At 37.7% G+C, this 25,163-nt stretch overlaps 1 protein-coding gene across 1 annotated transcript in view; it reads right to left on the reverse strand.

Moving 5' to 3' along the window:
• Positions 1 to 1,882: 1,882 nt before the first annotated feature.
• LOC106081429 (ceramide synthase 5) overlaps positions 1,883 to 25,163 on the reverse strand; it is a 27,862-nt gene continuing 4,581 nt past the window's right edge. The window contains exons 3-7 of the mRNA XM_059368207.1: positions 19,967 to 20,188; positions 15,526 to 15,747; positions 11,508 to 11,623; positions 2,214 to 2,358; positions 1,883 to 2,154 (exon numbers count right to left, since the gene is read on the reverse strand). Of these exons, the coding sequence (XP_059224190.1) occupies positions 2,050 to 2,154; positions 2,214 to 2,358; positions 11,508 to 11,623; positions 15,526 to 15,747; positions 19,967 to 20,188 (810 nt within the window). The 3' untranslated portion in view covers positions 1,883 to 2,049. The remainder of the gene's footprint in view (positions 2,155 to 2,213; positions 2,359 to 11,507; positions 11,624 to 15,525; positions 15,748 to 19,966; positions 20,189 to 25,163) is intronic.

The following is a 25,163-nucleotide window of genomic DNA, read 5'->3' on the forward strand; positions in this document are numbered from 1 at the left end:
TGAATAAAAAATTCCCTGGGAGTTTATACCCTACTCCCTTTTCCCCTATTCTGAACAACAATTTACTGGGAGTTTATTTCCTACTCCCTTTTCCCTTATTCTAAACAAACTTCGAAAAAGGAAAATATCCCCCAGGGTAAAAAGTAGCAGGCCACCACAGAAGGAGAATCAAACCCCTATACTACACACTAAAGTATTCTGCCCAAGAACGATCCGGTAGATTCAGCCAACTTAACTCCTTTTGGCAAGTGAAAACACCAACATGCAGAATGTGTGCCCAATTCCTGTCACGGAATAGCCGTGAACAACACATAGGCCGGAACATTGAGCTTCGATTTATGTGGTGTTCATTGCTGTCGCGAGAAGCTGCAAGCTACCGGGTGCGTCCACAGGTCGCGGATAGTGGAATGCTTCATACGGAGTAGCTGCAACGGCAGTCGCGGACAATCGGACGAGTTAATGGTGCCTTTAAATAACCAATGGCCAACCTGTTCCCTTGGCGATCGGTGCTTTGGACCGGAAGAAGCTTGCTCACCTACAGGAGTTTGACGAGGATAGCCACCTCCACATGAAAATGTATCTACAACAACAACAAAAACAACATTGAAGAGAAAATAAGCAAAATTTAGCTACTTTTAGGCTTTTATTTTTACATTATCATACATCAACTAGAATCATTGGAATTAAAAAGAATAATATGAAAAGGTTATCTCAAATGTTTTAAACTGCAAAGAAGAAGTTAATTCGACAAAATATGAAGATAATGCATTGAAAACTATCCACACAAGAAGTTGACTCTTACAGCCCTGAAGATATAATTGAGTATCAGTTGTTATTGTAGCCACATTTGCAAGTGGAGGTGGTGATCCTCTTAAATCTATTATAGGTGAGCAAGCTCTTTCCGGTCTATACGACCGGTCGCCGAGAACATTATGGCCATTGGTTATTTAAAGGCACCAATATCTCGCCTTGTCATATCGAGCATCATAGGCACTCAGTATTTAAACAAGAGCTCGTTCCACCCGACCTCTCACTAAGACTCTCCACTCAATACCGCTGATTATCCGCGACTGCAGTCGCAGCAACTCCGTATGAAGCATTTCACTATCCGCAACCTGTGTGATGCTCATAGTAATCCCATGCCGGGATTAAGTATCAGCAAAGGAAAAAGGCAAAAGGAGCACCTCTTCAAAATATTGGCAGTATCTTCCGATTGACATATTTATTCCATGCGACATGCGAATACGTGATAAGTTTTATGGGTCGATTATGGATGGCAATCCAACTTCATTTGAGTTGCCAACGGCCAAATTCGTTATAGAAATGTTTATTTTTATATTGAGTTACGTACTTTTTTACAAATATTTTTGTAGCTGAACTTTAAAAATACTGATATTGAATGAAATTGACAAAAATTTCCAACTTTGTAGTAATTTTTAATTCGCGGTTTTGTATTCATGCAACCCCACTGTTGTCGACTTGCAATCCACAATCGACCCACTAGAAAATAATGACAGTTACGAAATAGTTAGCCTTTAGATATAACTTCCGTTACGAATTCCGAAGAATATTTTTACAAAAAATTAAAAATTTAATTTTAAAACCATTAGTAGGTGGCGCTATTTCATAGGCCGAAACGTTTATCTATCATATTCCATTTAAATTTTCCAATTATCTAATATGCGACTTAAAAAACTGACATGCTAATTTTTGTGTCACAGGTTCCCATATATATTGAACTTTCTAATAGTCCTCTCTTACTTTGACCAAAACGTTTCGCGAATTGTAAGTGTCCTTTAATATTTTCTGTATTATGTTTGTAGTATAATTTTATTTATTCCCTGATAACAATACAATATGCATTCCAATGAGCAACAATTAATTAAACAGTTATTACTCTACAAGTTATTATTTCAATAGAATACTATAAAAATAAATGTACGTTTTAGTTAGTTTAACATGATGGAATTTAAAAGCAGTTTAATATATTATACTAATATTTATTTGTACATAACATACAAATGAAAAATCAATGACATATTTGGTGCGTTATTCAGTTTTGGTCGGAACCTTTTTTCCGCTTACGCCATTACTTTTCTGGCTTTCGGAACTTTCCGTTACTTCACTATCACTTGATCTAATGTCCCCAGACATCTAAAAAAAAAAAGATTAATAATAATAAATCATTATACCGTTTTTTATAACGTTCTTACCAATCCTTTTTGCAAAGAATCTATGACAATTTTAAGTATCATATATGTCCATACAATATGAAGAAGAAGCAACATTATGAGCAAACTATTAAAAATATAGTATGCTGGAAACATTGGAAGGATCTTTGGGGCTTCAATTGAAGTACTGCAATGAAAAAATATATTATTTAGAATTACATTTTATTGAATTTGTAACTTTATTTAAAAACTGATTGAAATTTTTTAGATTTCCAACTAACTTTTTAATAAGATCAAAAAATACAATAAGATTAACAAGTAAAAAGGCATTAAGTTCGGCCTGGCCGAACTTTGGAAACCCACCACCTTGAGTATATATGTTAACCGGCTTTCGTCAGAATCCGGTGAAAAATGGATAACTTAAGCACCCAAATTCGGCACGGACGTTGTGTGGTTTAATACAATATATAAGACACTATTCAATTGGTAGAACAAAATATTGGTAGATATATCCAATATATATAGATATATCCGGATATCTCAGAAAAACTCACTGTTTCAAATCTCAGTGAAAACAGATAAAAAATAAAGCTTTTATGGCCTTCAGACCCTTTATCGGGAGATCGGTCTATATGGCAGCTATATATAAATATAGTCCAATCTGAACCATATTTGGGTCAGATGTCGGGAGGCTTAAAATAACCCTCTATTTTAAATTTCAAGGAAATCGGGTGATAAATAAAGCTTTTATGGGCTTCAGACCCTTTATCGGGAGATCGGTCTATATGGCAGCTATATCTAAAAATAAAGCATTTATAGGCATTAGACCCTTTATCGGAAAATCGGTCTATGAAGCAGCTATATCCAAGTATGGTCCGATTTGGCCCGTTCAAGAACTTAACCAGCGTGCATCAAAAATACGTACAGCGGTCAAAAAAAGTATTCATCATTCAATGTTTTTTTTTTTTAATAAGTCTACAAAAGACAATTGGAATAAAAACATATTAAACTAATGATGCAGTAGTGCTTGTGTGATATACATATATGTACACAATTTCATTGTTTTTAAAGAAAAAAATAGTATTTATTGGAACAAAAAGGGCCATTTTACAGCTGAACACAAAAAATTAAACAAAAAAAGTATTCATCATTGCAAAAAAACAAAAAAATAAATAACATAATTTAAAAAAATTAATACTTTGTTATTCGACCACCGCGTCTTATAACTTCTTTTAAACGGTTTGACATCGATTGGACTAATTTAGCGGTTATATTTTGGTCTATATTAGTCCATTCCTCCATTATCACCTGTTGCATTTGACTCTTGCTCGAAAAATTGCGCGTTCTCAATTTGCGTTCGAGATGTTCCCAAAGATGTTCAATTGGGTTCAAGTCGGGACTTTGAGGAGGAGTTTTAATGACTTTGCGGCAGTTATACAGCATCCACATCTTGGTATTTAAAGCAGAATGTTTGGGGTCATTATCTTGATAATATTGAAAGTTATTACCAAGCCCAAGTTTTACAGCACTATCTTTTAAATTCCTCTTTAAAATGTCAATGTAATACTTATGATCCATTACTCCATTAATAATTTCAAGATTTCCCGCTCCTGAAGCCGCCATACACCCCCAAACCATTAAACCACCTCCACCATGTTTTACAGTAGCAACTGTGTTTCGTTCTTCAAGCTCTGTATTTGGTTTTCTGTACACTATGACCTTTCCATCGCACCCAAAAAGATTAAACTTGCTCTCGTCTGCAAAAATTACTGTTTTTCAAAATGATTCGGGCTGTTTTACATACATTTTTGCGAAGTTTAGCCTTTTCACTCGGTTTATTTTATTTATAAAGGGCTTCTTACGTGCAGTTCTTCCTCTGTAACTATGCCTTTTGAGTGTATTTCGAATTGTTTGTGTAGTAACTTCCTTCCCTAAATATTCCATAGTGTTTTTACGAAGAATGGTCGCATTTGTCTTCGGAGTTTTCTGAACTTGCCGCACTAGCCAACGCACATCTCCAACTGAAAGTGCTTTTGGTCGACCAGATCTTGGTTTATTGTCAACAGTTTTCGTTTCTGTCCACTTTCTGATGATGGATTGTATAGTAGATCGTGGTCTATTTAATATTTCACTGATAGTTTTTTGAGTTAAACCATTCCTGTGGTGTTTTATTATCAAAACTTTTACCTCATCAGAAGCCTCGTTTTGCTTACGACCCATTTTGACAAAAACTATATTTTCAATGAAATTAAATATTTGCTGTCAAGGGCAAAGCCTCCTTTACTAAATAAAACAGACTTTTTTTGTTCTGTTTTTGGTGTTATTATATAAAATTGCATTTTTTGCGCTAATTAAATTTATTTTAAAAAATATTACGAAAAATAAACTATTGCATAAAACTGCATTATTTGTTTACTTTAAATTTTCTTCAATTACCCAAAATAAGTGAATTTATTATCAATTTTGCTAATGATGAATACTTTTTTTGACCGCTGTATGTCGTTTCGGTAGCCTCAAAGCCTGTGTTGTGAATATGGGGAATCCCAATTTTGGTCGTTCTTGGCGTCTTTAATTTCGTTTATTTCTTGTTTTGTGAATGTCGGGGAACCCCAATTTTGTATTATGTGTTAGAAAGAAAGAGTTCAACGATCAAAAGAATGGGTGGAAAAATAAAGTTGGAAATTAATGAACGATATGACCGTGTTAGAAGGCATTTTATATTGCGAATGCATTGGGTATGCTATGTATACAGACAAGATGATAAATACTAAAAATTGGTGAAAAAATTCGTTCAGTTCTTTCGAAAATATAAAAAATTAACGTTTTTGTAATAAAGTGTGTGGATACAAGACGATAGGTAATGCGGATGGAGATTTTAAAATAAATCCCTTGTTTAGATGTATATATGTATATACATTGAAGATCTTTAGAGCAGTACTAAATATTTGCAAATAATAACTTCCTGTTATATATATACTAGCCGGGCCCGCTCCGCTTCTCAGCGCCTTTTACCCTATATGGAACAAAATTATACTTTGAATATTTATTTTTGACAATAAAAGACCTTTTAGTGAAATACCATGCTACGAAAATAGTATGTGTATATCGCTTGAGTAACAATATAAAAATATAAATGTCTTTATCTGAATTCCATATGATCTTTATTGGTCTATGAATCATTCATTTAAGTTTGGATGTTAGATGTACCCCATTCTTAACAGACTTTATTTGAGCACGATATTCTCATATGGATTTTGGTAGGGTGGTGGATGGCGTGTTAAGGGGGTGGTGTGGACCCCCATAAACGTGGTCCCGAAAGTGGGTGTGAATTTGGTGCTCTACTCCCAAATACCTTTCATTTGAGCCTATATTGTCATGATCGGTTAATATGTATGTCCAATTTAGTGGTGTTTTCGGGAGTGTGGTGGCCCCCAGACACTTAGCCCTGAAAAAATATCAGCATCGTGCTCTACTCTCAAATACTATTTTTTTAAAGCCCATATTGCCTTTGGTCTAAGGGGAGTTAATGGGATGAGGCACCCCCCAAACACTTGGCCCCAAAATTGGTTATCAAATTCGTTTTCCAATCTCAATTACCTTTCATTTGAGCCACATATTGCCATGGTCGATAAATTTGTCCTATTTGGGGGGTGTTTTGTGGAAGTGGCGGTGTTCCAAATGTATGGTCCCACATTTGGATATCAGATTCGTATTATACTCCCAAATACTTTTATTTGAACCCCATATTGCGATGGTCAGAAAATAATTGCTGTTTGTGGGTGTTTTGGGGAAGGGGTAGACACCCATAAAATTAGTCCTGAAAATGGGTATCAATTTCGTGCTCTATTTCCCAATGCCTTTCATTTGTGCCACACATTGACATGGTCGGTAAATATGTCGGATTTAGGGGTGTTTTGGGGATTGGGGTGGTCGCCCAAACACTTTGCATTGCAAATATATTAGCATCTGCCCTTCTCTCAAATATCATTTATTTGAACCCTATATTGCCATTGGGCTCAAAATTGGATATCAAATAAGTTTGCTAATCTGAAATACCTTTTTAGCCTCTCATTGCAAATGTAAAATCTTCATTATCGAGCTCCACTGTCTTGAAGACATTAATTGTCTTGGTGAGCAAATACGTCCTTTTTGGGGGATTGTTATGGTGGTGGAACATCCTCTAAACAGTTGGTCCCGAATTTTTATATCAGATTCGTGGTCTACTCCCAAATACCTTTGATTTGAGCCCCATATTTCCATAAACGGTAAACATGTTCTGTTTGGGGTTGTTTTGGCGAATAGGGCGACCACTCAGTGACTTGGCTCTTAAAATATCTAACGGATTATTGTTCTACTCCAAAATAACTCTTAATTGAGTCCCATATTGCAATTGTCAGCAAATACGTCCTATTAAGGTGGTGCAATGAGGGTGGGGTAGCTCCATAGACACTTTTCCCGAATATTGATATCAGATTTTTGCTTTACTGCCAAGCCCCATATTACTATGGTCGTCAATTTGTCCTGTTTGGGTGTGTTTTTGGGAAGGGGTGGCCCCCAAACACTTGGTCGCACATTTTAATGCCAAAATTGTATTCTACATTCAAACACCTTTTATTTGAGACCCATATTGCCATGGTCAGTAAATAAATCCTATTTGGGGGTGTTTTAGTAAAGGGATGAACCCCCAGAAACTTGGTCCCACATTGGGACATTAGATTCGTATTCTGCTCGAAAATGCCTTTTGATTCCCATATTGTCGTGATTGGTCTATAAATATATTTGGGGGTTTTGGGGATGGGGCGACCCTCGTAAGTACCCCATCCAAATGTTGGATACCACCATCCACCATCCATCGCACCACCCATCGTCAAGATCTGGCGTTTTTGAAAATTAGTAAGGGGGAGGGTCCGCCCTCCTTCAGATATCAAATGTAGTACCCTATTTTCACTACGGGATCATTATGCACCATCTGTGAAAATTTCAAGGAAATCGGTTGACCCGTTTTTGAGTCTATACGGAACAGACAAACAAACACAAATTGATTTTTATATATAAGATATAGTTGAACTCTACTAATAAAGTTGATGATTGAGTTTATGAGTTATTTAAATTTCGATTTACGCCGCGATTTTTCGAGACCAATCAAGGCGTAAATCGAGATATTGCTGTATGATGCTTAAAAAAAACAAAGGCTTCAAAAAAAATGTGACTGAAAATTCCTAGGCGGGTCTAGACCTAACCAGTGATAAACATATAATTACAGTAATTTATTCATTTTCAAGTTTGTTGTCTGTTATGGCGAAGATCATTGAATTTCACAATTTTTGTTGCTTCTCTCTCGAGACGAGCTCAATAATTTTATGCAAATGGAAAAGGAATTTATTATTAATTTATTATTTCTTAATGCTATTACAGTAAATTGTTGAATTACATGTATTGGGGAAGTAAACCCAATAGAAAGACATCTAGAATATGATGTTCGGTTTAGATCGAAGCTGACGAAGCTGTAAATTTGATATGATAAGAATTGCGCCTACAGATTCAATAAGCTAATTGAAGGGCTGTTTTGTATGGGATTTTTAGTTTACATATGTAGTTAGAAAGTAGTTGACAAAATTTCGAGCGGCTAGACTTTTTCGAATAACAGACGGACATAACAGTGCGGACGACGATGAGAAATAATAAATACTTTACAGGGTCTAAGATCATATTTGTTATTTAAAAAAATACGATTCTATACGAAATTGATTTAAAAAATTCAATTTTTACGCTAACGTTTTATTAAAAATTGTTGATAAAAAAATATTGAATCAATTATTTCAATGAAAATGGCAAGATATTCGATATAGATCGTATTGCAAAAAATTAGATTCAATTAAAAAACGATTGAATCGATTAACTGTTTAATTAAAAATTGCATACATTTTAATCACGATCGTAATTGAAAAATGTTTAGATTCAATTAAAAAATGATTGAATCAATTAATTGGTTAACGTTTTTATTTTTAATTGAATAAGTTTTCCTGATTCCATGAAATTCAGAACCATCAATGTATACAGGGCTGGGTATTGCCAACCCAGAAATCACTTCGGGAAAACGACGTCGAACCCGCCTTATTTTCCTCGCATCCAATCGAACTATTTACGTTCAACCTAGATCTGAGACAGAATTACCACTTACGTGATCAAGTACGCTTTCGCATCAAATGATATTTCATCTGGTATTAAATTAATGTTGTATCATTTTGATACATATGTTATTGATATTTTCATTTCAAATATTATTGATTTAAATATTCGCATTCTTAAATTTCAAAACATATCGTTCAACGAAGAAATACATTAAGCCTAGTTAGTTCAGATTTCATTTGCAGCGAAAATGCTTTTTAAATTATTGCGAAATCCGACGGACTACATTTTTCGCCAGAACAAAAACAAAAGTCAAACAAGACAAAAGCATTGAAGCAGAGTTAATAGGAGCCCAATTCTGGAGCATTTAATTGCATTTTGAATTAATTGAAACGAAATTTATACGGACAGAGCGACATCCTGCTACTACAATATTTTGCTCATAGAACTCAGTACCACTTTTACGGAATGTGCTCCCCATTTTCTTCGTCATCATTTTTTTTATAATGCGCCACTGATATCGATCCAACAATTGTAATTGTCGATAAAGTTTATCATAAAAGATTTTGAAGTATTTATAAAATTTTTAAAAATTGAAACATCAGGCATCGCAGCAACAGGAGTCTCAATGCAGCCTAACGAACAGGGAGCCGACGATGGAACCATCACCTACTCCCAAGAAGCCCATTTACTTGATTTAAAGGACTAAGATAGGCAAAGATCCTAGTATTGAAAAATCAGGCAGTACAGGGATGGGAAACTCAATACAGCCTAACGAACAGGGACCAGACGATGAAACCATTACCGACTTTATAAAGATTTGGAAGACTAGGATAGGCAAAGAACCTAATACGAAAACATCAGGCAGTGTTATCGCAGGGAAGTCAACGCAGCCTTATTAGCAGAGAGCGGGCGACAAGATCATCACCCATTCCCAAGAAGCCCAATTATTGAGGTTATCCAGAGAAAAGCAAAACAGACAGGAAACGAGGTACTAATTGGATGCGACGCGAACTCTCACCACATTTCGTGGGGTAATACCAATACTAATAAGCGGCACCAAGCCTTGGTAGAGTTCTTGAATAGTAACGACCTAATAACACTTAATATTGGTAACACAGCTACCTTTGTTAATAGGATTAGGGGGGAGGTTTTAGATGTGACGATATATTCGGACAATCTAATCGATGAGGTTCACGATTGGAGGGTCTCCATGGAGCATTCCTTCTCTGACCATCGCCACATTAGGTTTGGAATAGCACGGCCAACGCCGAATCCGACAAGCTTACGCAATGAGTTGAAAACCAACTGGCCAAAATTCGAAAGAAGATTTAGGCAAGATAATTTAGTTTGACATGACATGACATCCTGCGAACTGCTCCAATACAAACAGCATTCCTATGTCAAGAAAAGGTCTGTGGAGACTGCCCTGCACGAGGTGATGCATAAAATAGATGCCAAAACGTACACACTGGCGGTATGCATTGACATCGATGGGGCTTTTAACAATGTGCGGACCGACACACTCATTCAATCGGGTGGGCTCGGTACTTAAAAACTGGATAAACCATATGCTAAGGAACAGGTGGATAAATTGAGTCCCATGCTGACTGAGTAGGAATTTGAACCAGTTTGCTACGCCTACGATGTTATAATACTTCTAAGGGGTAAGGATCCGAACCAGCTATGCAGAAGGGCCGAAAGGGTCTTGCAGATATCACACGACTGGGCTAGATCTAGGGGTCTCAATGTTAACCTAGAAAATACTGAAATCTGCCTGTTCACGAGGAAGACGAAGGTGGGCCAATTTGACGTACCACGTTTCTTCAATAGAACAAATCTGAAATAAGGACTGACTCGGAGGATAGTCCACTGGCTCTACAGGAGCGTGATTAGACCGATACTTACTTACCCTTTAGTAGTTAGGTGGACTGCGAATCATACAACAGGTTCAGAAAATATATTGTCTTGGCATAGACGGAGCAATGAGAACCACACCCTCTAGGGCACTGGAAACAATTTTAGATATCCGACCCGTAGACATACATATTAAGTGTGAGGCAGCCACTGAATATCGAGGCGACGTAGGAAACCTGGTAGAAATGGAAGAGGTTTCCGATCGGATACCTGAGACGACACTTGAGGACGAGAAAGAGGCTCTGCTGTCAGCGGCACAGTTTTGGATTGACGGAACCCTAGTATTGCCATCTGGAAGATAATGTTACACGGATGGATCAAAGCTAGAGGACAGAGTGGCCCTGGGGCTCTACATTAAGAATCCAGGGACTGAGATCTGTTTTAGGCTGCCTAATCAAAATAGGTCCTGCAGGTGAAGATCTGGGCGATCACGGAATGCGTGAGGCGGTTTGGTCTTAACGCGAGGATGTCGAGTATGAACATCTTTACGGAAAGTAAACAGGCCATAGGGGCAATAACAACCAGGACGGTAAGATCGTGAACAGTCTTGGAATGTAAAAAAGAGATTGACGCTTTCTCTGAGGATGTCACGATCCGCATCGTTTGGTTGCCGGGCCATAGCGGAGTAAATGGGAATAAGAAAGCAGACGATTTGGCAGTGAAGGCCAGAGATCAGCCGTCAATAAACTTGGCTAATCCGAAACTTTACGGGTCGACGCAGTTCGGGTTAAGGGCGTGGGCGACGAATGCGCATGTTACCATGTGGAACAGCGAAACGGTGGGTAGGTCGGCGAAAATCCTATGGGGAGATCCAGATCTTGAGAAGACGAGGCTATTGCTGAAAGGAAGTAAGAAAGTCAGTAAAGCTATTTATATCATAACGGGACACATAAGACTAGAAGATGATGAAACATTGGAGCATTTCCTATGTCATTGCCCGGCTTTCGCGGCTAACAGACACCAGCACTTAGGTGGGGACACCATACCAAACATGAACCAAATTAGGGGCGTGTCATGGAAAATAATTAAGGATTTTGTAAGTAACATTAATTCCCAACTTAGATTTTCTTTTTCGAGGCTACTTTTTTAGTATTTAGAGCGAACAACAAGTCGGCTTAGGTTTATGTCCACAGTGGTATGGGGCGGATTAATATCCGCGCCCTCCTTTCGTTTTTACCTAATCTAACCTATAAAATTTTTTAGGCCACCGTTAAATTAAATCATTTGAAAACATCACAAACAGCAAAAAAGGTTTTCTGTTTTAGCAAAATAGTTAGAAAAAACACTTACCTGTAGATAATACGAGGATAGAATCCAAGTCTTGTTATTATCCAAACGACGGTAAATATTGCAAATATAGTATCACATAATTTTTGGTATTTTGCGTACTTCGTCAATTTAGCAGCCTAATAAAAAGAAAAGAAAATTATACACATATTCGTATTGACTTTTCTTCAATAATATTTCAAATATATATAAAAAACATTAGTACATTAATTGAATTCAAATAATATAGATGCACCCTCGCATTACAATATCTGCACATTTATTAAATGATTTTACATGAATAAACTATTTTTGTTTTCTTGACATACACACAAATTTTAGCAAGGTAGAAGTTTTGACACCGAAGCAAATAATTGCTATAAAATACAGTCGAATCAGCATTATAAAACAATGTTCCATTGAACATTTCAGATTCTAAAATTTTTTTCACACATTTTGCACCCCTTAATCCTAAGGGTTGGTACTCTGTTCATCTTTTCATATTGACAACTGTCAAACTTCATATAAAAAAAAATTCAGTGAATAATGTATCGAAAATGAGATTTTTTACGATTAGGACTCAAAGATAACACTTTAAAACAATTAATTGTAGTGCAATATGAATGTAAGTTTATGTCTTATAACTATACTTAAAAATATGAAATGCTGTTAAAATTTTTTACAACTATACCGAATCAGAACAGAGTGTTCTGCTTATTTGAAAACTAGCCTTTTAAAAATAACTGCATTAATTATTATACTGAAAGTCTCATTCCAGTGATATAACCTCCAAGCAATTGAAAACATTTATTATAAATTTTGTTGTTGGTCGAACATACGATTTTACGTTATGACTAATTTCACATCACATATAAAAATATATTTTTTTTATATTTATTACTCAATTATTTTATAATACCAAACCGTTTAATTAAAAGCATTTGTTCTTCCTTTCCTTTCTGATTTAAATTCTATACGTGGATACACAGTGTTTGTTCGGTGGACTTTTCTGTTAGTTCTAGTTTTAACTTTCAACGCGAATTAGCAATCATATGAACATCGAGAGCTTTTTTCATTTTAGGTGGAAACCTTACATTCCCTTCAGCTTTTGTACAGTTCGATTTTTATAAATTCTAACTTTAACTTTAACTTTAAATTCTAAAGATTTCAAATTCTGTGGTCTTTTTTGGGTAATCAGCTTTCTGATTTATTTTAGCCGTTTTGCAACATTTTCCGCCAATTATTTTATTTAGATTTTTATTGGTAATTTGATAGTATTCATATGTACTTTAATCTAACATATAATATTACAATTATAATCATTGTATTATTATATTACATATTTTGTTTATTTTTAAACTTGATCATAGTCTTAACTTAAGACATTTAATGTGGTTTGGGACTGTGTACGTAAACCCTTGTAAAGCCGGCTATATTGCATCACAAGCTATTCTAAAGTCCTGAGCGTATATTGCTGGGTCTCTCGCACAAATTCAATTTGGTCACATATGTAAGTGTTCTGGTGTATTCCTTGCCTTAATTTTCTGTATACACATGATTTTGTTGTTGCTATAGTCACATTTTTATGTAGAGGTGGCGATCCTCGTCAAGCTCCTGTGAGCAAGTTCCGCATTCCACAATCAGCAAATCTGTGGACGCGATCGGTATCGACAAGATATTTTTGTAAGGCGCCATGGTTGGGTGGGTTATCCCACCCAACATTTTTATGTGTAGGTGGCGATCCTCGTCAAGCTCCTGTAGGTGAGCATGATCGTTTCGGTTCAAAGGACCGATCGCCGCGGGAACAGTGTGGCCATTGGTTATTTAAAGGCGCCAATAACTCGCCATGTCATATCGAGCATAGAGCATCACCGGCGCCGCTCGGTCCATCACTCAGACTATCCGCTCAATACTGGTGATTGTCCGCGACTGCCGTTGCAGCTACTCCGTATGGAGCATTCCACTATCCGCAACCTGTTGTTGTTGTTGTAGCAGTGTGTTGTACACCGAGGCGCCAGCCCTCGCCGATGAAGGTTTCCATCGGGTCAATCCAGTATGTACAACCGGCTGTCATGAAATTGATCCGCAACCTGTGGTAACTCGCAGCAAAGCTTCGATATAACTATGAGAACTACACAGGTTTAAAATTTGAGCTTTGCAAGAGCTACCAATGCATCTAGAAAAAGTCACAGTTTGGTGCGGTTTATGGGCTGGTGGCATTATTGGACCGTACTTTTTCAAAGATGATGCGAATCGTAACGTAACGGTGAATGTTGAGCGCTATCGTGAGATGATATCCAACTTTTTTTGCCCAAGAGGCAAGAGATTGACTTGCTTGACATGTGGTTACAACAAGACGGTGCCACATGCCACACAGCACGCGTAACAATGGACTTATTGTGAGGCGAGTTCGATGATCACTTTATTTCACGTTCGGGACCGGTCAATTGGCCGTTTAGATCGTGCGATTTAGTATGCAGACAAACCCGCTTCAATTGACGCATTGGAAGACAACATTGAAGCATTTATTCGTGAGATACCGGCGGCAATGTTGCAAAGTACTTTTTTTACTTTAATTGGCTATGACAGAATATTTCTTCCACTAGCCGAACGTAGAATAGCGTTCCAAGCGCCTCGATCTTCTGCGCTCATTCTAAAATCTCTGACACCAAGTTTCGAGGTGTCTCCCACAACTTGATCTTTCCATGTTGCAGAGAGTATGCCAAATTGGATTAAGCGGATGAACTATTTAGGGCGCAGTCACAGTCAACATTTGCATGAAATAATCTTCAAATATTAAATTATATGGACCGTAATATCGATTCCAATAAAGATTTCATGCATTTGTCTAAATTTTGTTTTTTTTTTTTTAAAGACTTTCCTTTAAAAAATCAACCTTTATTGTTCGATTTTGTTTTAATATCTGTTTCTCCAATACCGTACATATATAATTTTATCAACAAAATGTCTCTGTTTTAAAACCTCGCTTGAAATGTAGAAACATTGCTATTATTTTCGTGCTGAATTTTTCCTTTTTCCCTTCGGTTTATCACATAGTTTACCGTTGTCTCACATGAAAATTTTTTTCTAAAGCCCGATTTGTATTTCGAAAGTACGTTGTTCGATTCAATCTATAATATCCAGCTCTTTAATTACTTTCTCAAAAATTTTCTCGAAAGCCTTTAACGTGTTTATTGGATGAAATTCTTCGCACTGTTTTGTTTTTATAACTTCTTCAACTGCCACAACAACGGCGTCCTTCCAGCTTACCGGAAAAATTACGGTTTGCCGATCTGTTTATAATTCTTAATAGCATTTCTCCAAATATATCCCATTGCCCAAAAGTCAGTCTACATAAAATTTCAATTTGGCAAAATATCTCAAGGATTCACCTAGGATATATTCGAAAACAAATAAGGGCAACATTTACTATTTTGAGAGGAGGTAGATCCTCTCTTAAGATTCATGGGTCCAAAGAACTAAAAGTTAGAAAAAAATTAATAAGGGAGGAATTGTACAGTAGCAAAAAAAATTAATGATTAGTTCTTAAACTAACTATGGCTATATGGACTATATTATGTGGACTGTATTATATGGACTAATTATGAATCGACGTGCAGATGTTATTAGCATTAAAATGTTATGAATATAGAGAAATATTATACATATGTGCTTCAAGATTCTTTTGTTTTCTTCAGAGAAAGAGCGATACTAATATTTTTGACCAAAAATTTTTTTGAAAATATGATATAAGAATAGTATCAAGGACAAAAAATCAAACAAAAAATGTGCACATCCTATATCTGTGATATATCTGCTTTCTTGAATATAGAAAACTAAACAACTTTGAATTTGTTTCTATATTGCTTTTACAAGTATAAAATTACATCTTAGTAGGGTAAGCTTAATAAGGTAGTGTTGTGTCATAATAACACTATTATTACCCAAATTATTTTTTTTTAATACTTTCAATACTTGAAAACGCATCAACGGGTGCAACTACCACTACCTTATTAAAAATATCCTAAACATACTCACGCACTTCTAAGAATATATCTGCGCAATCATGAATAACCAGTACTAAGGATCCAACTCGATGAAGATTGCAGATCCAACTCAATGACATTAGCAGTAGTGTCACCATGTGATGTATAAACATTTGCCAGAAATCTTTCCGCTTCACATCAACGAATTGCGTTACAGTCAAAGACCAATAGAATGCCATTGATATCATATAATACCACCAAATGTCTCCTGTAACAGACTATTCAATTTAAAATATTAGTACCATAATCTAATTGTTTTGTTAGCAGTATGTAGCTGACAAAATTTTCGCATGCATAATCGCCAGAATTCAACAAGCACAATTGTTAGCATCACACAATTTCAAATCAGCTTGTAAAATAATTTGGATTGCAAAACCCCACCCATTAAATAAATTTGTACAGTTTAAATGGAGATGAGACAGCACAACTTAATACCTCTTCAAGTTAATTTGTGACCATCTATCATCCGCTGCCCTTTGTGCCTTATCTCAAAGAACTAAATTACATTCCAGTTCCTCTTAATTTTTAATTCCCTGGTATATCTATGTGGCTTGGCCACATGTGCAGGTTAATGTTAAGCTGATCAGCCATCTCATTCGGAGATCCCCGACAGTCAAGAACGGATTGTAAACTCAGAAATACGTTCTCTACCGATTGAATTTCAGCCTGGGTGTCTGAGAATATATTTATTTCAAACGTTGTTAATTCATTATATCTAAGCCATTTAACCATTTTTTTATTGCATGGATCTCCACTTGTTAAACACTACAGTGATCAGGTAAGCTTTTCGATATGCTCAGTGTCAGTTCTTCAGAGTACACCTCAAAGCACACATAGTCGTCTAGTCTGGAATATCCGTATATATGTTAACGTCCCTTTATTACTGAGAATATTGGTGCTCAAAATAGCTTATCAAGCATAGTGGTACAGTATCAAGTAGCGGCTCAGACAATTTTTAATTCAGATTGTCTGGGTTATAGGGTATCGTATCAAGGATAACACAATGTATAAAGCCGCTGCTTGAACCAAAGAGAGCTTAACCTCACGGCAGTTGTTGCATAGCTTTTTCTAAAAACAAATATCCAGAGGCATTAAATTCAGCACATCGAATGGTGTCGTCCTCAGTGTTGCTGTGATGCACATACAGGCCATCATTTGATTGGTGCGTACCTGAATAGTGCCGTCCACAGCACCATATAGCAGTTTAGGTCTGACAACTGCAATATTCAGCCAATGCATGCCCCGCCGTTTAAGATCTAACTTTACCCAACCTCACTTTTACATATTTTTTGATTTCATTAAAAAGAAACGTGAGATAGGTGCCACCGTGGGCACATTTTATTTTAAAAGGATTAACTCCTGCACCATTTTCACTCGTTCCAACCGAATCGCGTATTCAGACAGGGATTGTCGTGTCCCATCTCGGTACCTCCTCCTCTTTTGATAGAGGTGAGCAAAATTTTTCAATGTCAGCTTTAGCGCTGTGGATGATAGTCCCTTGAACATGTATTTAGCAACAACTGCTGGTGGTCTCCTAAGTCCTCAAACATGCCGCTTCTATGTACCCTTAACATCAAACTATTAAATCCGTGGAAAATAGCGACTTGTTAGTGTCTTCCAGGCACCCCTTACATCCTTTTTTCTTATTTTATGTCTCGAATGTGACTCGAGAAACTGAAACATCTATTTTCCCCATTATAAAATCAACTAATTTTCACATACAGGCGAACGAAAACTATCCATTTTAAGGAACTTTACTGGGATATGTACTACACACGGCTCAAGAAATACAATAAGATTACCAGAGCGGCAAAACATGCCTTGCATTTGTTGTTTGCAACAAAGTTTGCAGGGGTTTCTAGGTCGATGGTGTTAATGACGCCGCCAAGATGAAAAAGTTTCGCTCAAAAACCCATGTCCAAACTGAAACGTTAGTAGACGACATGGGAGTGGGAACAGAGACAACGGAGGACATGTTGGGCTTTTGAAAAGGTATTTCCCACAGGATAAGACGGGAATCACGGATACACCGAATCTTGGAACAATGAGGTTGATCGAAGGCTTATCACAACAGAATTTATAGTAAAGGAAGCCTCGAGGAGCTTCGAACCATTCAAGTCATCCGGACCTGATGGAATATTTCACAGCCTGCCTTTACTTGCATATACTCCGAAAACCTGGCAGAAGGCAAGGGTGGTATTTATACCCAAGCCCGACAAGGCAAGTTATGAGGTACCAAAAGTCCTACAGACGGTGGATACTGCCCTGCACGAAATTGTGCATAAAATAGATGCTAAAACGTACACACTGGCGGTATGTATTGACATCGACATTAACAATGTGCGGACCGACACACTGATCCAATCCTTAGACCACCACCGGGTGGACCGGGTCCTTACAGACTGGATAAACCATATGCTGAAGCCATAAATAACCTATTACGGATGCTGACTGGACGATATTAAAATATGGCATACGACTGGAGAATACTGAAATCTGCCTGTTCACGAGAAAGATGAAGGTTGGCAAATTTTACGCTTCACGTTTCTTCAATAAAACGATTTCGATTCAGGAGCGTACTGAAAAGGCTTACAGATGATGGGCACTATCTAGACGGACCGTAGGCTCGAAATGGGCCTTGAATCCGAGAAAAGTCCAATGGATCTACAGGAGCGCGATTGGACCAATATTTACTTACGCCTCAGTAGTTTGGTGGACTACGATGGAGAAAAAGTTTAACGTAAGGATAATACAACAGGTTCAGAGAACATATTGTATTGGCATGGGCGGAGTGATGAGGACCACGCCCACTGGGGAACTGGAGACTATTCTAGATATTCGACCCATTGACATACAGATTAAGTGTGAGGCAGCCACTGCGGCTATGATACTTAAGGCGATGGGAGAATGGATAGAGGACAGGGGCAGGTCATACCATCACGGTGTAATCAAGGCGACGATAGGAAACCCGAATGGAGGTTTCCAATCGGATATCTGAGATGACACTTGAAGTCGAGTGCGAGACTCTACTGCCAGAGGCACAATCTTGGATTGACGGCACACTGGTATTGCCATCTAGCAGATCATGCTATAGATGGATCAAAGCTAAAGGTCAGAGTGGGCCTGGGAGTCTACATCGAGAGTCCAGGGACTGAAGCCTGTTTTCGACTGTCTGACCATAATACGTGGTGTAGTGGTAAAGCGAGGAGGTCGAGTGTGAACATCTTTACGGACAATAAGCAGGCCATCAGGGCAGTAACAACCAGGACGGTAAGATCACGAACACTCTTGGAATGTAAGAAGGAAATTAGCGCCTTCTCCGAGGATATCGGAGTAAGGGGGAATGTAAAAGCAGATTTGGCTGTGAAGGACAGACGAATGCCGTCAATAAACTTTGTTAAGCCGAAGCCTTTCGGTCGACGCAGTCTGGCGTGATCGACGAACGCTGTTACACTGTGGAACAGCGTAACGGAAGGTAGAACAGCAAAAATCCTATGGGGAGATCCGGATCGTGAGAAAATGAGGATATTAGGAAATAAAAAGGTGAATGGCGAGACGTTAAAGCATTTTCTTTGTCATTGCCCGACTTACGCCCAGTACTTAGGTGGGGACACAATACCAGACATGAACCAAATTAGAAGCGTAGTATAGCTACAGGACTTTGTAAGTAGCACGGAATTCCCAACTAAGATTTTGTTTTTGAGATTACTTTTTACTATTTAGAGCGCACAACAAGTAAATTACTGGCTCAGGATTGGCGGATATCCGCACCCTCTTTTCAACATAACGTTACCCAACCTAAGTGACACAGATTCTCCCAATATGGAATCGGGAATCCATTACCTTGCCATTGTTCCACGCGCAACAACTTTCCCCTTGAATAAATCTACTGTTGCTGCTGGTCAAGTCTTTTTAGGTTGCAACGGTACATGTTATGCTAGCATTGATCCCGATGGATATTTGTTTGAATCGGCCCCTATATCTGCTTACATGGTCACAATATACAGATCCTTACAATTCCGTAGACTCTGCATTTTCCTATGCAGCCAATTTCTGCCTTGTTAAAAATATCAGCACCAAGTTGTTTTTGGCGGCAAAAGAAATGTTGGTATGACAGCCGGTTGTACGTAGCGCATTGTCCCGATAAGATGCTTCATCAGAAACGTCTGCCACCTCAATGTACAACTCACTGCTACAACAACAACAAAAGAAAGGTTGTGCGACACAATACTATTTGTCGATTAGTTCTCTTAGGGATGGAATGGTCACCAGGTGACCAAGGTCTCTAAGCGCCTATTCCTCGGTTTTGTCTTCAAGACCTGAACCAGGAGTTTTTTTCAGAAGCCTCTGCAGACCAGCCGCTCATCAGTTAGTGGGTCTTGGTGCAGTCATTCAACATTTACTTGATACAACATAATATTAAAGGAACTAACATACCTGATGAGGATATCCATACCAGCAATTTTTAACATCCCAAAACCATGCCTTGTTCCACAAAACAATAACTCCAAAAATGAAACTGTATGTATAATATAGACATCTCCACGAAGTTTCGCAAAACTTGGTCAATGTAGATGGTTTGTCCTGTGCTCTTCTTAATCGCCACCATCGTTCTATCCGCCGTTCATTCATATTCAATTGCTTTGCTAATAGTTTTATCTAAAAAAATACAAAATTAATTAAATATTTTAAACATATAAGATATAAAACCTAAAAATATATAGATAAATGGTATAATCCTATATATACAAACTGAGAATATAAATGCAAATTTACCCATAAACATTCCATTAAAGAGGCGCAAGTTTCTTACATATCAATCAATGATGTCCGATTTAAGTATAAGCTCAATGATAAGTGGCCTACTTTTTATAGCCGAGCCCGAACGTTGTACCGCAGTGCGACACTTCTTTGGGGAGAAGTTTTTACATGGTAAAGTCCCTCACAAATGTCGACACCGTTAGGAGGGGATAACGACCGCAAAAATTTTTCTTTTGATTTTCTCGCTAGGATTCAAACCTGGGCGTGCAGCTTCACTGGCGGACATGCTAACCTATGCGCTACGGTAGCCTCCATGTCACATAACAATCTTGCATGATAAGTTCACGCACGGCATCAATGTTCTCTGGTACAACGGCCTTTTTTGGACGACCTTCACGAATTTCAACTTTCATCGAGCGTCGACCCTGACTGAATTCATTAATGCACTCTTGTCATGAAAATCCATGCCGAATGTTGTGAAAAATGGTCGCACGAAAATGTTCACGAGTTAATTCCATTTTTTGCCAATTTAATTAATTAATAATTAATTAATAAAAAGCATATTGTCAAGGAGCTTCAAATTGAGGGATTTTAATACATAACTTAATAAAATCTATGTATTATGGGAAAATCAAAATATGGCAACAAAGTACAGATACATTGACTGTATTTTGCTAAGATAGTAAAGTACTCATGTAACGTTCGGACGTAGCACAAGAATAGTACAATTCTAACGTTCAATAAGTGGGAGTTTCTGCAACTAGTTGGAAAGTTGATAATGATAAACAGATAACGGGGCTGTCCATATTTAATAATGCTAAAAAGATTATATAGACACCTAACGTTTAGATAATGCTCTATAAGCATCTGAGAAATTCGATGGTAAAATGCAAAAATACCATAGACGTAAGGTGAAATTCTATGAAAACAGGATAAAAGCTTTCAAAGCCATATAAAATATAAGGAATTAGAAGAGAATACACTAATAAAAAGTTGATTATGCACTGGAAGAATAAAATTCAAATTATACAATCTTCTAAGATTAAAATTGATTTTAGAAATGGCATGTGAAATAAGTGATATGAATTTCAACGAAAAGTCCAAATCAAAACCAAGAAGTGAAGCCGACTTCTTTCTTTCAATTGTACAATTTTCTATTGTCAGTTTATATAAAGTAATATTGCGATCTTTCGGAAAATACCAAACATTCAGTTTTATTGAAATTAATGAGGATTATATTTATAGTTGCCCACTCACAGACTTGACTTGCTAGATGCAACTAGCTGAATATCGTCAGCATATATACTCAGCATTGAGTGCCGATTCCATCTATGGATGTCATTAACGTTTAACACAAATATAAGTGGGCCTTAAGGCCGGGCGGCACCGGCTCTTGCACAAATACTGAGTGCCTATGATGCTCGATATTACAAACAGAGTTTTAGGTGCTTTAAATAACCAATGGCCACCTTGTTCCCGCGGCGATCGGTCCTTTGGATCGGAACGAGCTTGCTCACTTTAGGAGTATGACGAGGATCGCCAACTCCACATGAAAATGTGGCTACAACAATAACGGATTGGGAAAGATTAATATAAAAACGATTGAGCGTGCGAAAATTTAAACTGACCATTAAAATCAAATGCTTTATTCAGACCGAGTATTGGGAGAGCGCACACATTTTTTATATAAAAACATTGATTAATTTTTTAGTCAAATGTAAAACAAGTGACGTAGTGCGTCCGAAATCCAGATTGGCATGCATGTAAAAGATTTCTCATATCTTAATCTTCAATAGTATCTCCAGTTTTCTTATTCTTTTAGAAAATTCATTTAATTATTTAATATTTGAACAATTTCGTTTTTTTATTTCGAAATGGTATTGACTTTTTGTTTTTAATTCCATTGCCTAATTTTTTTTTCGTTGTTTCGAAATTATATTGACTTCTTGTATTAATTTCCATTGCCTAATTTTTATTCGTTAAGTTTGTTAATTTTTAAACATTTATAAATGTTACGTAAATCATTCCAGCATTGCGTGTCCAATACTTCATTTGCGTATATTACTTTATATACTAATTTCGTCATTCTGTTTGTAACACCTCGAAATATGCGTCTAAGACCCCATAAAGTATATAAATTCTTGATCGTCGTGACATTGTAAGTCGATCTAGCAATGTCCGTCCGTCTGTCTGTCGAAAGCTCGCTAACTTTTGAGGGAGTAGAGCTAGCCGCTTGAAATTTTACACAAATACTTGTTATTAGTGTAGGTCGGTTGGGATTGTAAATGGGCCAAATCGGTCCATGTTTTGATATAGCTGCCATATAAACCGATCTTGGGTCTTGATTTCTTGAGCCTCTAGAGGGCGATTTGACTGAAATTTTGCACCGTAGTGTTTTGATATCACTTCCTACAACTGTGTTAAGTATGGTTGAAAAAGGTTCATAACCTGATATAGCTGCCATATAAAACGATCTTGGGTCTTGACTTCTTGAGCTTTTAGAAGCTTCTGGTAATATGAATACCAAACAAATTGGAGCTTAGGGTTTCAATTGATGTTGTGCTTACAATCATCCCACGCCGGGTCGAAATCAGTATGTGTATATGAATACCAATCAAATTGGAGCTCAGAGTTTCAAGTGATGTGGTGCTTATAATTATCCCACGCCGGGTCGAAATCAGTATTTGTATATGACGGTCCTCAAGACCGTGGGTTCTAGTACAGTGAGGTCGAAGTGCGTGGCGGAGGGAATAGACCCCAGTTTCACGACATAGTGCTAACATGTAATTTCTTGTTATCACATATTTCTCACTCTTTCATTTACTTTTCACAACAGGTCAGACTGGCTCCCTCTTCATGGTGGGCTGCCCATTCAACGTTAATTAGTAACAATAAATTGTAATAAATTTCAATATAGAATAGGAGAATACCAGTTTTCTAAAGATACATTTTTGGTTTTGAAATGTCTTCAAACTTCAAATTTTATCAGCTTACGTTCCGTTTTCGTGTAAGCTGATAAAGTTTGAACGAATTTCTATCTATCTTGGCAAAAAAATTGTTTTGTTTGAAATGTCAAATGCTACTATTTTGTAATAAGCATAATTGCTTGTTTACATTTAGAATACATTTATTCTACATTTACAGTACATTACTGAGAGCATAACTAGGCCTTTATTCAAAACGATCAAAACAAGTTACCCTTGGGCCACCAACAAATATCACAGCCAATGGCAACGATATCCACAGCAGCCAGACTCAACGACTCCACACAGCTGGTAGGTAGCCAACAACGACAGTAAACAAACGTACCCACATTGGGGCTATGCTTGGGCGTTGATCAGCTAGTAGTACGCACATACTCGGGCTGTTGAGTGAACGAATCCATGAGTTTGGACTAGCGCTGTCGTGGTGAGTTAGGAAAATATGTTGCGATGGGTATGGACATATAAAAGGAGGGCAAAGGCAGACAAACGGGATCAGAAGTCAAGCGTCGGAATCAAGGTAGACATCGGGACGCCAAGGAAATATCGGTTGATAGAGTGGAAAAGCACTAAGTGACATAGACAAAGTGTAGAGACAAAAGTGACTGTGTTCGCGCATCCGTGATTATAAATGGCAAGTGGATTCTGACTGAACAGTGTACTTAAGTGGTCACTGCAACGGCCCCAAGTTTTCTTCGATAGCCAGTGCATTTTCGTGGTTACTGAGTTATAAAAATTTCGTGCAACCTCCGATTTTTACCTATTTATCAGTGTACTTTCGTGGCCACTGCATCATAAAGATACGGGAAAATCGTGAAAAGCGATCGACAATCAGGAGGTTGATCCATCCCGGAGGTTGGAATACCGTTCTAGGTCTCCCCATTTAACACTTAGCCACTGCCCGCTTTGGCCCGTATTTTCGAATGCCGTTGAAGGCCTCAGCGATAAGTATTCTACCCCTTTGTAACCGACACTCAAATAAAGAGATTGTGAACAATCCGTGTTCTCTACTCTGGTCATTTCATTTGTGACGGACCCTTCCCCCGTGAGTTATACCCTAGCATACGAGGGGAAATCTGTTATTACAGTATTTAGCCGGGATCTAGTGCCGCCTGATTTCTCACTGAGACTCTCCACTCGATATCACTGATTGCCTGCGACTGCAATTGCAACTACTCCGTATGCGAAGCATTCCACCATCCGCAACCTGTGGAAGCGCCCGGTAGCTCCCAGCTGAGCTTTTCGTAATGACGACGAATAGCACACAAATCGTAGCTCAGAGATCCGATCCGAGTGATTCTCATAGCCATCACGTGCTGAGATTGACGATGGTGAAGCTACCTTAGACCAAAGCTACGTTTTTCGGTGGTACAAAATGAATATTCATGAATAAGAAACACTGCATGTGTACAAATCTGTCATTATAATTCAGTATTCGATTCAGAGGCTTGGCGCGAATGATCCTAAACTCTCACCGATAAGGAGCAAGTGTCCCTTAATTGGGCTTGCACCGCTTACCTCAAAAACTACAAGTCTTAATTCGGAAACGCCACCGCAGTCAGGTTGTGGTTACCTAGAGAGCGTCCTATGCCCAATGGAACTAAGGCGAACACTAACAAACACTACAACTTTTGCTAATGTCGTTAATTACAGCTTGGTAGTGGTAGTTGTCGAAAAGGGAGAAGAACATGGCTGCATAACGAGGAACAAGTGGAGTGAGATAGTCGTTGGGCTGTCATCTGTATAGTCCGATGTCCTTGGGGAATTGTCTCGGCCTTCTCCTGTTTTTGACGATGCAGCCTGGTATCAATACAAATTAATTTGTTTCGGGGATCAACGGGGATGGATCGTTGCGCCCTAAAAAAGATTGACGTGATCTGGCCAGGCGCAGA

This window comes from Stomoxys calcitrans, chromosome 4 (genome assembly GCF_963082655.1).
Source record: "Stomoxys calcitrans chromosome 4, idStoCalc2.1, whole genome shotgun sequence".
Taxonomy (NCBI): domain Eukaryota; kingdom Metazoa; phylum Arthropoda; class Insecta; order Diptera; family Muscidae; genus Stomoxys; species Stomoxys calcitrans.